At 46.8% G+C, this 15,369-nt stretch overlaps 2 protein-coding genes across 5 annotated transcripts in view; both read left to right on the top strand.

Moving 5' to 3' along the window:
- The window catches only part of TNRC6B (trinucleotide repeat containing adaptor 6B), a 1,034,757-nt gene that overhangs the window by 139,826 nt on the left and 879,562 nt on the right, over nucleotides 1-15,369 (top strand). The window lies entirely within an intron of this gene.
- Nucleotides 10,538-13,008, top strand: LOC143927934 (uncharacterized). Its single transcript, XM_077452446.1, has 3 exons — nucleotides 10,538-12,121; nucleotides 12,411-12,572; nucleotides 12,660-13,008. Exons 1-3 carry the CDS (start codon nucleotides 11,905-11,907, stop codon nucleotides 12,830-12,832), a joined length of 552 nt encoding a protein of 183 aa, XP_077308572.1. The 5' UTR covers nucleotides 10,538-11,904; the 3' UTR covers nucleotides 12,833-13,008.

Genomic DNA, 15,369 nt, shown 5'->3' with positions numbered 1-15,369 from the left:
AGCAGTAACCGTTATGCCCTGTACACGATCGGATTTTCCGACAACAAATGTTGGATGTGAGCTTGTTTGCAGGAAGTTCCGACTGTGTGTATGCTCCATCGAACATTTGTTGTTGGACTTTCTGCCAGCAAATGTTGGCTAGCAGGTTCTCAAATTTCCACCAACAAATGTTTGTTGTTGGACGTTTTGAACGTGTGTACACTAGTCCGTCGGACAAAAGTCCACACATGCTCAGAATCAAGTACAAGCCAGAGATACAACTAGCGTTCGTAATGGAGCTATCACGTACGTCTTGTATATCGCTACGTTTGTAATTGTTGGCCAAAATTTGTGTGACCGTGTGTATGCAAGACAAGTTGGAGCCAACATCCTTCGAACAAAAATCCATAGTTCTGTTGTTGGAAAGCCTGATCGTGTGTCCAAGTCATTAGACGTGATGTATAGATTCTATTCATATGCCACAGAGTTCTCACTGAATTTCATTACAGTTATAATATACGTGAATATATAATGTGGAATGCAATTGTACAACATTTTTGAAAATCTCAATAAAATTTGCCCTTTAAAAAAAAAGTTCTGTATGGAAACAGGCCAGGTCGGTCATTGCCTCCCTCTACCTGGGGAGATTTTCTTGCCTCAGTGGATATCCTGATTTTCTTACTTGCACATTCCTATCTTTTCTCCTCACCATTGCTATCTGCATTTTGCTGTGGCCGCTTAGCAGTAGCAATTTTTCACCCTTCACTTTGGCCTGTCCAGGGACCCTTTGGGTTTTCATCAAGGTGCTTCCTATCCCTTTTTGTGGCTACATGGATGATCTTTTGCTGAGTGATCAGTCTTCCCTATCCATGTCAGCAAATGTCCATCAACACAGTGCAGACTCTGTAGAGATTTGGTTGGGTCCTTTTAAAGGGGAGGTAAACCCATCCATTAAACCGTTACATTTCCGACACATGCCAGAAAGTATCACTCCCATTATAGTTGCATAGTAGGTGAGGTCGAAAAAGACACAAGTCCGACCTGTGTGTGTGATTATGTCAGTATTACCTTGTATATCCCTGTATTTTGGTGGCCGTTCAGGTGCTTATCTTATTTCTAGTTTCTTGAAACTATCAATGCCTCTTGTTGCAACCACCACTCGTGGAAGGGAATTCCACATCCTTGCCGCTCTTACAGTAAAGAGAACACTCAACATAGTTTAAGGTTAAACCTCTCTTCTTCTAATTTTAATGATTGGCCACAAGTCTTGTTAAAGTCCCATGAAAGTGTTTTATCCCTATTGTGGGGTGAGCAGTACAGTATTTGTAAATTGAAATCAAGTGTCTCTCTTCTCCAGAGAGAATAAGTTGTGTTCACAACCTTTCCTCATAACTCATATCCTCCAGACCCTTTATTAGCTTTGTTGTACTACTTTGTACTCGCTCCATTTCCAGTACATCCCTCCTGAGGACTGGTGCCCAGAACTGGACAGCATACTCTAGATGCGGCCGGACCAGAGTCTTGTAGAGAGGGATAATTATCGTTAAATCTCTGGAAGTAATCCTCTTTTTTAATGCATGCCAGTATTCGGTTTGCTTTGTTAGCAGCTTGGCATAGAATGCCATTGCTGACCCTATTATCTACTAGGACCCCTAGGTCCTTTTCCATCCTAGATTCCCCCAGTTCTCCCCCCAGTGTATAGATTGCATTCATATTTTTGCCACCCAAATGCATCATTTTAAATTTTTCTACATTGAACCTCATTTACCATGTAGTTGCCCACCCCATTAATGTGTTCAGATCCTTTCTCTTATATTCACAGACCGACACAGCTCCTCTCTGTAACTAAATGGGTTTGTTCGTCTGCCAAAATTGTAACACAATACCCAGAATTGTCAGTACCGCCCAGGGGGCGGACCCTGTGCGAACAACCCTCCCTGCTGCCCCAGCAGCTTCAGTTTTAATTTGCCTAGTGAAGCAGAGTGACTTAGGAACCCTGCGGGCCCTTCGGTCCATTTTTTTGATGCAGGACTTATGCTTTTGCGCAAGATGAATGATCCTGTGATCTTCTATCAACTTCCGGCTGGGTGACAGGCTGGTTAAGTTATCCTTATAGTCCTCCCAGTCCGGCCATCGGGCGTGTGCAAGTCGCAGCTACGGCTCGGCAGGCCACGACATACCTCAGCTCCAGAGGTGGTCGTGAGCTTCAATGCTCCAGGGTATACATATGACTGAGCTACTGATGTCTGTATCACAGTATACCGAGGCCAGCAGCCACCCTGTAACTGTGCAGGAGTGGGTCTGTGATGGAATGTCTCCCAGCTCTTCAGGACTGGTAAGTACGGCTCTCCATGCTCGGTGGGGTTGAGCAGCTGGGTATTCCCTCGGAGGTCGATTCGGGGGCCACCTCATCTCCTTCTTCTCTTTTCTCCATGTCCCTATCTTCCCTCCTCCCGGGGGCGGCGGCTGCATGTGTCTGCTCTGTGGTGTGTGTACAGGGGATCGCTGGGTCTCTCACCTGTATGGGGTCTGTGCGGTTAGCGATGGTCCTGGTTCCGGTGTGGGGGGTCCTAAAAAGGTGTCTGTGGAGGTATTTTGCTATTTTTGAGGCAGCACTGTTCTGTGATGTGGTTTTCACTCTTCACCGCATGGCGCTGCCCGGCAGCCATTTTAGATGGGGGCTGAGCAGGCTCCCCTTTTGAGCTTCAGCGGCCATTTTCTGTAAGTTTTCTCTATTCAGATCATTGGCGGCCATTTTTTTTTAGGCCCAAGCGCCTTTTTTTCACCACAGCTCTCTAGTGACATCATGCCATGTGCTATCACACGCTGTTAATTGTGTTTCCTGTGTATACAGGACGCTGAGCGGCCATTCCCTGAATGCCGGTGCAAGCTCTGCAGATCGTTTCAGCACACTTTTCAACTGCTACTGCCGACACAGCTTCTTCACTCTGCACTTGGGTAACCTCCTGGAGACTACAGGTACGGCTAGTAACCGACACAGAACGCCTCTGGGTGGTGAGTCTGGCGCTAGGAGCCCCCCCAGCCAGCGGCAGCAGGATGGTGGGACCTTCACTGTCCTCAGTCCCCTTTCAGGTGGCAGACAGGGTAGGGTCAGCATGGCTTCAGAAACCGGTGTTTCTTCCCCGAAATCCAGGCTTTTGCAACCGGGTCACTTGCGGATGGTGCTGTGCCCATGGACACCCTGACGGCGGTCCTTAACTCATTTGTTGCTAAAATAGAGGCGGTGCGTGGAAGGAAAGGTGCACTAAAAAGGCCCCTGCTCCCCCCCCCTCCTCTGGGGAGAGCTCTGATGCAGACTCGGGCCCTGCTGCGGCTGGTGACCCCTGCTCTGACCTATCAGACGAAGCTGACCAGGACCATTCGGACAGCGACAATGATTCCCCGTCCTGGTTCGGGTGCGACAAGGCGCTCGTTGGAGCACTTATCTCACAGCTATGCATGATACCCTGAAGATCCAGGAGCCAGCAGATCCCTCTGCTGATGAATCGGTCCCCTTTGGGTCCCGCAAGCCAGCATGTTCACCTAAGGTGTTCCCGTATTTGACTTATTTTGACAAGTTCATCTACAGGGAATGGGGTCGGCCGTAAAGGACTTTTTTGGTCCCCAAAAGCATGGCGGTACGTTACCCCTTTGAGGAAACCCTTCTCAATAAATGGTAGGCTTCTCTGGTCATGGACCCCCCCAGTATCCAGGTTAAATAAAGTAACCACGATCCCTGTAGAGGGGACTCCTGCATTCAAGGATCCCACGGACAGGAAGGCGGAGGCAGTGGCTCACTCCTTGTTTACGGTTGTGGGGTCCGCCATACGACCAGTACTGGCATCTGCACTTGTGTCACAGACACTGACTGAGTGGGCAAAACTTTTGCACCGCGTATTGGTAGAGCAAAAGGCTTCGCCTGTCTGCATAGAATTGGCGGACCAACTAGTGCAAGGCCTCAAGTACGCTTGTGACGCGTCCCTGGATACCCTCCCTTTGTTATCCAGGGCTTCAGTGTCAGCTGTGGTGCTGCGGCGCCTGATTTGGTTAAAATGCTGGTCTGCTGACCAGGCATCTAAGAAAGCCCTGACGGATCTTCCCTTCCTTGGCGACCGTCTCTTTGGAGCCTCATTAGATGACATCATTAAAAATGCCACCTGTGGTAAGAGTAACTTACTCCCACAAGCCAGGAAGCCTATGGAGCCACTCCGCAGGCAAGGGTCCTCTTTTTCTGCTCACAAACGGCTTTTTTGTCCGACTGGGGCTTCAGCAAGGTATCCCCAGCCCAACAGGACGGCCACGGATGGACAAAAGTATCCCTGGCATCGCAAGCCTGCGACAAAAAGTCTCCCACTTGAAGGTTTGCCCCCACCCATGTCTCGGGTGGGGGGTCGCCTTCGGGAGTTTGCAGCCTGGTGGTCCTCCCGATTATCCGACCAGTGGGTCTTCAATCTAATTTCCACGGGTTACAAGATAGAATTTCTCTCTTGGCCTCCAAACAGATTCTTCCCCTCCAGTGTCCCCGGTTCGCCGGGAGGCCCTGTTGGGGGCGGTAAGGGACTTGCTGAGTTGAGGGGTGATTGTACCAGTTCCGGAAACGGAGCGCTTCCAGGGATTCTACTTAAATCTGTTTGTGGTTCTCAAGAAGGAAGGGGTACGTCCAATCTTGAACTTAAAAGCCCTCAATCACATTGTAGAAGTGCAGAGGTTCAGAATGGAATCGGTTAGTTCAGTAGTCGGTGCACTCCATCAAGGGGACTCCCTAGCGTCCTTGGACATCCAGAATAGTTGCATAGTCGGGTTGAAAAAAGACACAAGTCCATCCAGTTCAACCTTAAAAACAAATGTGTACCTTCACATATACATATGTCTGCGGCATCAAAAGTTTCTGCGATTTGCAGTTGGGAAATCCCACTGTTTGTGGCTCTACCATTTGGCTTGGCATCAGCCCCCTGAGTCTTTACAAAGGTATTGGCTCCAGTTTTGCCGTTGCTGCGACAACGCGGGATCGCAATCATGGGATATCTAGACGATTTCCTTTTGAGAGCATCTTCCGCCTCAGAGGTGGAGGAGGATGTTGCGATCACCATGCAGACTTTGCAAGAATTGGGTGGCTGTTGAACCTAAAGAAGTCGGTTGTACCGACCCAGCGTCTGGAGTACCTAGGCTTGCTGCTGGACTCCAAGGAAGCGAGAGTCTTTCTCCCTTCAGACAAAGTGCAGACCCTCAGAGCCGCGATAAAACTACTGTGGAATCGCGAGCGGTCATCACTTCGCTTTTGCATGTGAGTCCTGGGACCATGCCGTATGCCCAGGTCCACACCAGGGTCTTGCAGAAAGATTTTGTTGAAATGGGACAAATCTCTGTTGTCCCTGGATCGCTCGATCTAGGTGAGCCAGTCAGTCAGAGACTCCCTGCTGTGGTGGCTGAGATCCCCAGTGATTCAGTCAGGAAAGTCGTTCCCATCTCTCCAATGGACGGTGATCACAACGGACGCTAGCCTATCCGGCTGGGGTGGACTGATGGGTGTTCAGTCGGCTCAGGGCCTCTGGTCGATGGAAGAATCAAAGTTGCCGATCAATCTGCTCGAATTGAGAGTGATCAGGATGTGTCTCCACACATGGTCGATGAGTGTTCAAGGGTGTCCGATCAGTGTACAGTCGGAGAACGCCACGACTGTGGCGTACATAAATCACCAAGGGGGAACAAGAAGCTCAGCCGCTGCTCGCAAGGTCGCTCACATACTTCGGTGGGCAGAGCGACACATACCGGCCCTGTCGGCCATTTACATCCCGGGGGTGGAAAATTGGCAGGTGGACTATCTGAGTCGTCAGAGATGCTGGACCCAGGAGAATGGGCATTGCATCCGGAGATATTCAGACTGCTGTGCCTGAAGCGGGGCACACCAGATGTGGATCTATTGGCCTCCCGTCTCAATCGAAAGGTGCCAAGATTCGTGTCCAGGACAAGAGATCCATGGGCAGACGCATCAGACGCCCTGTTGGCTCCGTGGGATCAGTACCAGCTGATCTACGCCTTTCCTCCACTGAAACTGTTGCCACGTCTGCTTCGCAGAGTGGAAGCCGAGGGGATTCCAGTAATCCTTTGTTGCCCAAGATTGGCCTCAGCGGCCCTGGTACGCAGACCTGGTGTGTCTGGGGGCAGACGCTCCCTGGCGACTGCCGCTGCGAGAGGACCTCCTATCTCAAGGTCCAATCTTTCACCCTGCTTTACCATCGCTGGCTTTAACGGCATGGCTATTGAGGGCCAGGTGCTGAGGAACCAGGGTCTGTCAGACTCTGTGATTCCAACTATGTTGAGGGCGCAGAAATCTTCTTCCAGGAAGATATACCATCGTACTTGGAAGGCCTACATCTCCATGTGTGAGGAGAAAGGGTGGCATCCGCGCTCCTTTTCTATATCCAGGATCCTGCTGTTTCTTCAGCAAAGAGTAGACCAGAAATTGGCGTTAAGCACCATTAAGGGGCAAATTTCAACTTTGGCTGTCTTTTTTTTTTTTTTTTCCAGCGACCCCTGCCGTCTCACTCATTAGTGAGTACCTTCGTTCAGGGGGTATGACATGTTCCTCCGGTGCGTCCACAGTTACCCCCATGGGATTTGAACCTGGTGTTGGCTCTTCAAAAGCCACCATTTGAAATTATCAGGGAGATTCCCCTGTTGAGTCTTTCACAGAAAGTGGTCTTTCTAGTGGCCATCACATCGGCCAGGAGGGTTTTGGAATTGGCAGCCTTGTCCTGCAAGTCGTCTTATCTGGTCATCCACAGGGATAAGGTGGTGGTGCGTCTGCAACTGTCCTTTCTACCGAAGGTGGTGTCGGCTTTTCATATCAATGAGGGCATTGTATTACCATTGTTGTGTCCTAAGCCGAAGCACCCCAAAGAGGTGACCCTTCACACCCTTCAGGGTTAGAGCTCTGAAAGTGTATTTGTCTGCCACGGTTCCCTTTCAGAAGTCAGACTCGCTGTTTGTTTTGGTGGCTGGTCCAAACAAGGTTATGGCGGTCTCGTCTGCCACCATTTCCAGGTGAATCAGACAGATTGTAGTACAAGCCTACGCCCACTCTACAAGGGCAATTGGAACGTCTTGAGCCTTCCAACACCAAGCGTCGGTCGCTCAGGTGTATAAGGCGGCGACCTGGTCGTCTGTCCATACGTTACCAAATTCTACAAGGTAGACGTCAGTGCATCGGCTGATGCCTGTTTTGGCTGCAAAGTTTTGCAGGCGACCGTGTAGTTGCAATTATATATGCAATTGAGATTTTTGTTCCTGTTTTTTCTATAAAAACGCAGTACTGGTTTGTTAATGCACTGTTGCATTACTTCCGCAAATGGTTGCGGTTTTGGGGATCTCTTCTGTTGAGAATACCCACTTATGTGGTGGTGTTTTTTCCATACACTGCTGTTTTTCTGTGGGTTTAGTTTCACTAGTTCCCACTTGTCATGGTGGATGAAGTTTTAATGCTGTTTTTCCCACCCTTCGTTTGGCACTGCTTGGGGACGTCCCGTTCTGTTACAGAGAGTGTGCCGGCCGGTGAATATAAGAGAAAATAGGATTTTTGTACTCACCGTAAAATCCTTTTCTCTGCAATTCACCGATCGACACAGCACCCACCCCTCCTTTTCTCTACGTTATACTGCTTGTTGACGTACTGAAGCTGCTGGAGCAGCAGGGAGGGTTGTTAGCGTAGGGTCTGCCCCCTGGGCGGTACTGACAATTCTGAGTATTGTGTTACAATTTTGCCCAGTTTCTCCTAGTGCCAGGCTAACAAACCCATTTGGTTACAGAGAGGAGCTGTGTCGGTCGGTGAATTACAGAGAAAAGGATTTTACGGCGAGTACAAAAATCATATTTTTACAAGGTTTCTACATTCTGCAGAGATGTTATTGCCCTGCTTAGCTTAGTATCGTCTGCAAATACAGAGATTGAACTGTTTACCCCATCCTTCAGGTCGTTTATGTACAAATTAAACAGGATTGGTCCCAGCACCGAACCATGGGGGACCCCACTACCCGCCCCTGACCATTCCGAGTACTCCCCATTTATCGCCACCCTCTGAACTCGCCTTTGTAGCCAGTTTTCAATCCATGTACTCACCCTATGGTCCATGCCAACGGACCTTATTTTGTACAGTGAACATTTGATGAACTGTTGTCAAATGCTTTTGCAAAATCCAGATACACCACCTCTACGGGCCTTCTTTTTATCTAGATGGCAACTCGCCTCCTCATAGAAGGTTAAGAGCTTGGTTTGGCAAGAACGATTCTTCATAAATCCATTCTGATTACTGCTAATGATACCGTTCTCGTTACTAAAATCTTGTATATAGTCCATTATCATCTCCTCCAAGAGCTTACATACTATTGATGTTAAGCTAACTTGTCTGTAATTCCCAGGGATGTATTTTGGGCCCTTTTTTAGGTATTGGTGCTACATTTGCTATTCTCCAATCGGCTGGCATGAATAAGCACTTGTGAAAGTGTTAAACGCATCAGTGCCTGTGATCAGTTTGCTGTGGCTTGTACTTTTTGGATTATCACCTCCATTTTTTAATAAAGGCATTTGATTTTGACTGCGGCTGTCCAGAATCTTCCCATCATCCACTTTTTACATTGAAGTTGAGAGCCATCCAGGACTTTTGTTCGCCCAGTTTAAATGTATTACCCAATGGGATGCATTGGCTAATGCCCTTATTTAATATATGCTCTTAAAGCAAACCTATCTCTCCTTCGTTTTTTATTGAATTTATTTATTTATCTATTTATTTTTTGAGTGGTACGTGATTTTATTTTAATTTTTTTTGTATTTAGTGGTGTGCTTGCCTATCCAATATTGTTTAGTTCAGACAGCTGCAGGAAATGTGCCTTTTTATTATGTCAGCATGCCTTAGCCCTTGTACACACGGTCGGAGAATCTGTCGGAATGAGTCTTATCGGACAGTGTCGTCGGATAATCCGACTGTGTGTGGTATGCATCGGACTGTTTCTCTCCGAATCTCCGTCCGACCCAATTTTCCAACATGTTGGAAAGATTTCCCAACCACCTGGGCCGGACGGACCTAATCCGATCATGTGTACAGCATTTTCATCGGACCAAGTGCCACGCATGCTCACATTCAAATTCCGACACGGAAGCGCTCGTTCACGTAAAACTACTGCTCGTAAGCGATATAGCACATTCGTCATGCTGATATGTTAAAAAATCAGTCATCAAGCGCATTCTCTTGTTCTTTACAATGCTGCAAGAACTAACTTCTTTTGATGCTCATAGTCACACACACTTCTCCCGAACGGATTTCATTACTCTTTTTTTAACCATTTCAGCAATACAATTTTAGTTTAAGTCACATCTACACAATGTTTGTTTTATTTATTTTTTGTGGATGTTTTTTTGGGGGGGGGGGGGGGGGATTCCCTAAAAATCTCCTTTTAACCACTTGAGATCCGCGCTATAGCCAAATGACGGCTACAGCGCGGATCTCCTTTTCCGGGACGACGTCAATAGACGTAGTCCTGTGTACGAGCGGCCTGTGCGCCCCCGATCCCGACCCCTTATCACGTGATCAGCTGTCAGCCAATGACAGCTGATCATGTGATATAACGGAGCCGGTAATCGGCTATTAAAAAAAGCCGATCACCGGCGGCCTGCTAGTGCCCACCTGCCCCCTGCCAGTGCCCACCTGCCCCCTGCAGTGCCACATTTAATAAAAGTGCCCCCCGTCAGTGCCACCCAGCAGTGCCCATAGTGCCACCCAGCAGTGCCCATAGTGCCACCCAGCAGTGCCACCCACAGTGCCCACAATCTGCCTCAAAGGTGCTGCACCCCAGTGCCACATATCCGTGCCCATCAGTGTCATCTACCAGTGCCCAGCAGTGCCCATCAGTCCCATCTATCAGTGGTACCTATCAGTGCCCATCCGTGCCACCCATCCGTGCCATCTTACCTGTGCCCATCTTTGCCCATCAGTGCCGCCTTATCTGTACCCATCGGTGCCGCCTTATCTGTGCCTATTAGTGCCGCCTTAAAGAGGAAGTAAACCCTTTCAAACCACTTTGACCTACAGGTAAGCCTAGATTAAGGCTTACCTGTAGGTCCAAGCAATATCTCCTAAACCTATATGGTTTAGAAGATATTTGCCCGAAAATGGGCACCGACAGCGGCGCGCAGGCGCACTAAATGCGGCAAGTCCAAGAATGGATTTGCCTAATTTGTCGACTCCCGTGTGCATGCGCGGGAGTGACGTCATCGCGGCTTTGCCGAATGGCAGCGGCGGAGCTGCGAGACGCGACTCCCGTGCGCATGCGCGGGAGTGACGTCATCGCGGCTTCGCCGCTGTCATTCGTCGGAGCTGCGAGACGCCACCAGCAAGATGGATGCGGCGGACTACAGGGGACAGCGGCAACTTCGCTGGCTCCTGTGTCAGGTAAGTGACACATAATGAGCTACTATGCGATGCATAGTAGTCCATTATGCTTTACCTTTGCAGGGAAAAAGAGGAAGTAAACCCATTAGGGTTTACTTCCTCTTTAACTATGCCTATCAGTGCCCACCAGTGCAGCCTATCAGTGCCGCCTAATCAGCGCACTTCAATGAAGGAGAAAAATGACCCGTTTGCAAAATTTTATAACAAACTATTAAAACATGATTTTTTTTTTTTTTATCTTTTTTTGTTTAGCAAAAAATAAAACTCTGAGCTGTAACTAAATACCACCAAAAGAAAGCTCTATTTGTGGGAAAAAAAATGATAAAAATTTCATTTGGGTACAGTGTTGTATGCCCGCGCAATTGTCATTCAAAGTGCATCAGCGCTGAAAATTGGTCTGGGACTGAGGGGGGTTTAAGTGCCCAGTAAGCAAGTGGTTAAAGACACTGCTCATTTCTCCTTTTTTGAACTTTTTATTTTTGGGTGTAAACTTACAACAACAACATTATTGTATTTTTTAGATTTTATTTTTTAATCTACAGGAGGTTGTTTAGTGTTGGTACCCCTTGTTATTTATTTCCCTTTGTATTTTGGAAATGTACCTGCCTGCTCACAAATAAACTCTACTTTTTGAAGGAAAACACATTACACAAGTATTTCATCAAACAAAAATAAAATTTTTTTTTTTTTGCTTGAAAATAAAACTAGGAACGCAGCACTGGAGAAACTTAGTAACTTTGGTGCAGCCTTTGGCCCCCAGGGCAGACATGAATAAATGATTTAAAAAAAAAATTGATGGAGTACATATCTCAGGGAGAGAAGTCTGCTCCTGAAGTTCTAGAGAGCAGGAAATTCAGATGCCATTTCTGTCCCCAGGATGGTGATCTTCAAGAGGCTGTATCTTCTGGCACACCAGACTCATCCCAGGCCATCACTCTCTGGTCTTCCTTTGGGACTTCCCACCAGGCATCCTTCCAGGCTGTGGCTGGGCTCCTGTAGCTGGGGCAGGAGGAGGAGGAGGGCGTTGGTGGACCTCCTGGCTGCCACTTGCCACAGCCTCCCCCCAACTGAGGTCTTCCTGTGTATGAAAAGGGGACATAGTTTTAGTTTTTTGATCATCAATCACAACATTTTGTGCTCCTGGATTTTGCTATTTGACTGTTACCAAATAGAACAGACTATCATTCTGACACCAGCATTTTTCTTTCCCGTCCCAATCATCTCCTCCCAGATCGTACGGACGATACACATGTGTGGCGTTTTATATACAGTGCGCATGCGTGAAACTCCGCCCGCCCCTGACGTTCTTTCCAGACCATTCCCCACCCCTTCGCTTCCCGCGCAGTGCGGAGAGCACATGGCGGAGAGAACGCAGGTGCGCAATAATAGTTCCACTAACGAGGAGGAGGGTGAGGAAAGCCCGGAGCCTGAAACGTCCCGGTCAAGGAAGACAAGATTTAAGGCCTCAAATATGTCTTTTGGAGATGGTCGACATATTGAACAGGACCGACTATGATGGGAAGTATGGACCTTACCCAAACCCAAATATCAGAAAGGCCAAGATCATGAATAAAGTTGTGAAGAGTCTCCTGAAGAATTTTGGGGTACACCGATCCAAGGATCAACTGAGAAAACGCTGGTCAGACCTGAAACTGAGGGAGCACGAGCAGTACAGAAGGATCAAGCGTGTTCTTGAAAAAAGTAAGTAGTTGTCGTGTGTTCATATGATTATTCTTGCTTGCATACGTGCTCCATGTGCTTTGATTTCATGTGGTGCATTTTAAAATGGCCACTTTCAAGGTCATGGTTTCGTTCGTTCGTAGAAAACATCGTTCTGCAGGGAAGTATTCCAGCTTAACAAAGTGGCCCCAATAATGTTCTCACCTTGGAACTCGGCCCAAAAACACATTGTACAACACCTCCAAGCAATGTTTCATATTCCTATTTATGCCCTCTGTGTGCTAATTAATCTTTGTTTACATTCTCATAGGGGAGAGAAGACTCAGCAAGTATGAGGACACCAGGGACCATGAGGACACCAGGGACCACACCCCTCCCAAAGAAGGGCAACTTCCAAAAGAAGAAACAGAGGAGCAGGAGGAGGAGGAAGGAGGAGAGATTGTGGAGGTTGGCCAAATTGTCACCACAACAGGTGAGTGTCGGAGAACACAGCTTCTGGTAAGCTCATCAATGTATATCACCATATTTGGATTACATGGTGTGTTTGTTTTTTTTCTAGGTGATGTGGAGGAAGATTCCCGTTTTACCAGTGAAAGTGCCCAGATCTTGATCAGGGAGATAATGGGGTGCAATAGGGATTTGGAAATTGTACAACAAAACATCAATGATTTTAAAAATAAAATGAAGAACATCATTGATGTTTTGGGGAGAGCGTGTAAACGAAAAAACTAGACAGGGTTTTATTTTGGATTTTTTTAACAAAAATGTTGGATTTTGCATAATTCCAAATTTGGAAGATGCACAGAGTGTGTAAACATGCGCTACCTCACATCATGGGGGATCAATGTACATGTTTTGTGGAAAGTGTCTGAGATGAAGGGGTTGCAGCCCCAAAGCATGTACATTGATCCCCCATGATGGGAGTTAGCACATGTTGACACACTGTGTGCATCTTCCAAATTTGGATTTTTCAGGGGTCACACCCCATGTGATGAAGGCAATATCAGCCCAGTTTGTACATACTCATGTCTGATATTGTCTTCACTTTTCCAAGTTGAACTTTGTAAGTTCCTGTGTTCTGTATTTTACGCTTTGATACATGCCTGTTTACCCAAAAAAAACTAAAAAATAAATATTATTAAACTGGGTTTTGGATCCCCAAAATATCTTGGTTTGTTGTAAAAACCTTTACTAAATGCACATGTGAATGTGCTTTTATTAAAAAGTTGAATTCTCAACAATGTGTGGCTTCCTTTTTCATTGGGCTGAAAATGTATTTGTAGTGAAATTTGAGTTTGTGCTCAGAAGGAGTGCAATTTACTAAAGGCAGCTCCACTTTGCGCTCCAAGTGCAGTTTCAGGTGTACTTTTGCAGTGCACTTGTAGTGCATAGTGGATGTGCCTTTAGTAAAAAGCACCCACAGTGATGTGTAAATTTGGACAATCATGCCATTTTCCTGCCAAGGTGCTGAAAATGAGCATGATTTAGATCAGTAATGCACTACACATTAGTTAACAAAAAGAAGGTGTGTGTGTGTGTGTGTGTGTGTGTGTGTGTGTGTGGCAGACCCACAACATAATAAGATTATCTGAAGAAGACTGTCCCCTCATCTCGCTCTGAACTTGTGTTTGCACTGTTGGTGAAAAAGGCACAACTTGACGAAAACTGGCAAAGTGGGAGGCCACAGTCTGCCATTCCTGTGGCGTTGAAGGACACTGTGTAGTGACACAAGGAAAAAAAACTAGTAATTTGACAAATCAACATTGCATGCAGATTAGACACCCACATTTTTGGCCAAAATTAGTCTAACATTTGTTAAAATGAGTATTTAAAGCCTAAAGTATAAGGTCCCCTTATGAGAGTCCTAACCCCCCCATCCCCCCCCATCTGATGGGCCCTTGCTAAAAAAATGAGGGGGGATGTTTAGGACAGGTAACCCTCTCCACTTGATTGAGAGCTGAATGCCTAAATAATGTGTGATACTTTGTGAAGCTCCTCCTTAGTTACACTATTGGCAGCCCACCGGACAGGTAAGAAGTGTCATAATAACAAAATGGAAGCACATGTTGACATTCTGCTATTACATAGCAAGAAAATTAATGTCTTAAAAAAATAAAAATAGCATTTGAAAGTATTGAGGCCCTTACACTACATGCTTTGGTGAATTGTTCCATAAATGTTATCATGAAAAAGGTATTTAGAGTGTGTATTGGGTTGGGTCAAGTCATGAGATAGAAGATTGCTATCAGCTGAGGTAACAGTTGCGGAGAGGGGGGTTACTAATAAGTTTGGCACAACTCCAAAAAAACAATAAAAAGGTCAAATTGAAGCACACACATCACATTCGTAGAGATTTTAGGGGGTGTTTAGGGGAAAGCAATACTATGGAGCTGACAAAAGACATTGTCAAGTGACTAGACTCTAGTTTTAGGGGCCAAGAAGAGCATGGTGGCGAAGTTAGTGAGGCAAATCTGCATGAGGACAAAGGGGCACAGCATATGAATTAGAGCATATTGCAATGATGGTAATTAGGGAATGAGGAAAGAAATGCAAGACATTAGCAATCATGAAATACATAGAATGTGATGTTTAAGGTTAAAACTTAGCATAATGTAGTCCTTCAGCAGGAGCTGCATGATGGCAGAACAGGTCTCTGGAATAATGATCCCCAGAGCCTGGGGGGAGATGCCTGTAGAGAACTTGAGGTCCTGAAGGCTTCTCCCTGTCGCCAAGTAGCGCAACGTGGCGATGAGCCTCTGCTCCGGAGTGATGGCTTGCTGGTGATATAAGGTGACAGCAAAGCCAGCAGACAGTGAAAAACGGGGTCCGTCATCCTGAGAATAATCCAGAAATGATCAGGATTATTCTCGCGGATCTCACGGAGCAAAGGCATGTGGGAGAACTGGTGACGCTGGCGCAGCCAATTCTTGGTCGTCCAAACATGTTTCATCTACGTACTCATCGTACAGTTTGTGCTGTGCAGGGGTTCTTACTTCGACACAAGCCCTTTGGCTTATGTCAAAGTCAAAGTAAGAACCCCTGCACAGCACAAACTGTACGATGAGTACGTAGGCGAAACATGTTTTAAAAACGGTCGGCTGGTCAGAACGGACACCAGAAAGCAACGCTAAACAGCCAGGCCTAAAAGGACGACCTGAATAGCAGAAGCAAGCAGACAATAAAAAATGCCTTTCAAAGTGTACTATACCAAGATAGAGTCCACAATGAGAAGCAAATACTTAATGGCTGCATGCACTGATTATCAGATA

This window comes from Lithobates pipiens, unplaced genomic scaffold, assembly GCF_037356315.1.
Source record: "Lithobates pipiens isolate NorthernLeopardFrog02 unplaced genomic scaffold, aLitPip1_a1.2 Scaffold_23, whole genome shotgun sequence".
Lineage (NCBI taxonomy): Eukaryota > Metazoa > Chordata > Amphibia > Anura > Ranidae > Lithobates > Lithobates pipiens.
The sequence above is the reverse complement of the archived record's forward strand: the minus strand, read 5'-3'. Positions and strand labels throughout refer to the sequence as shown.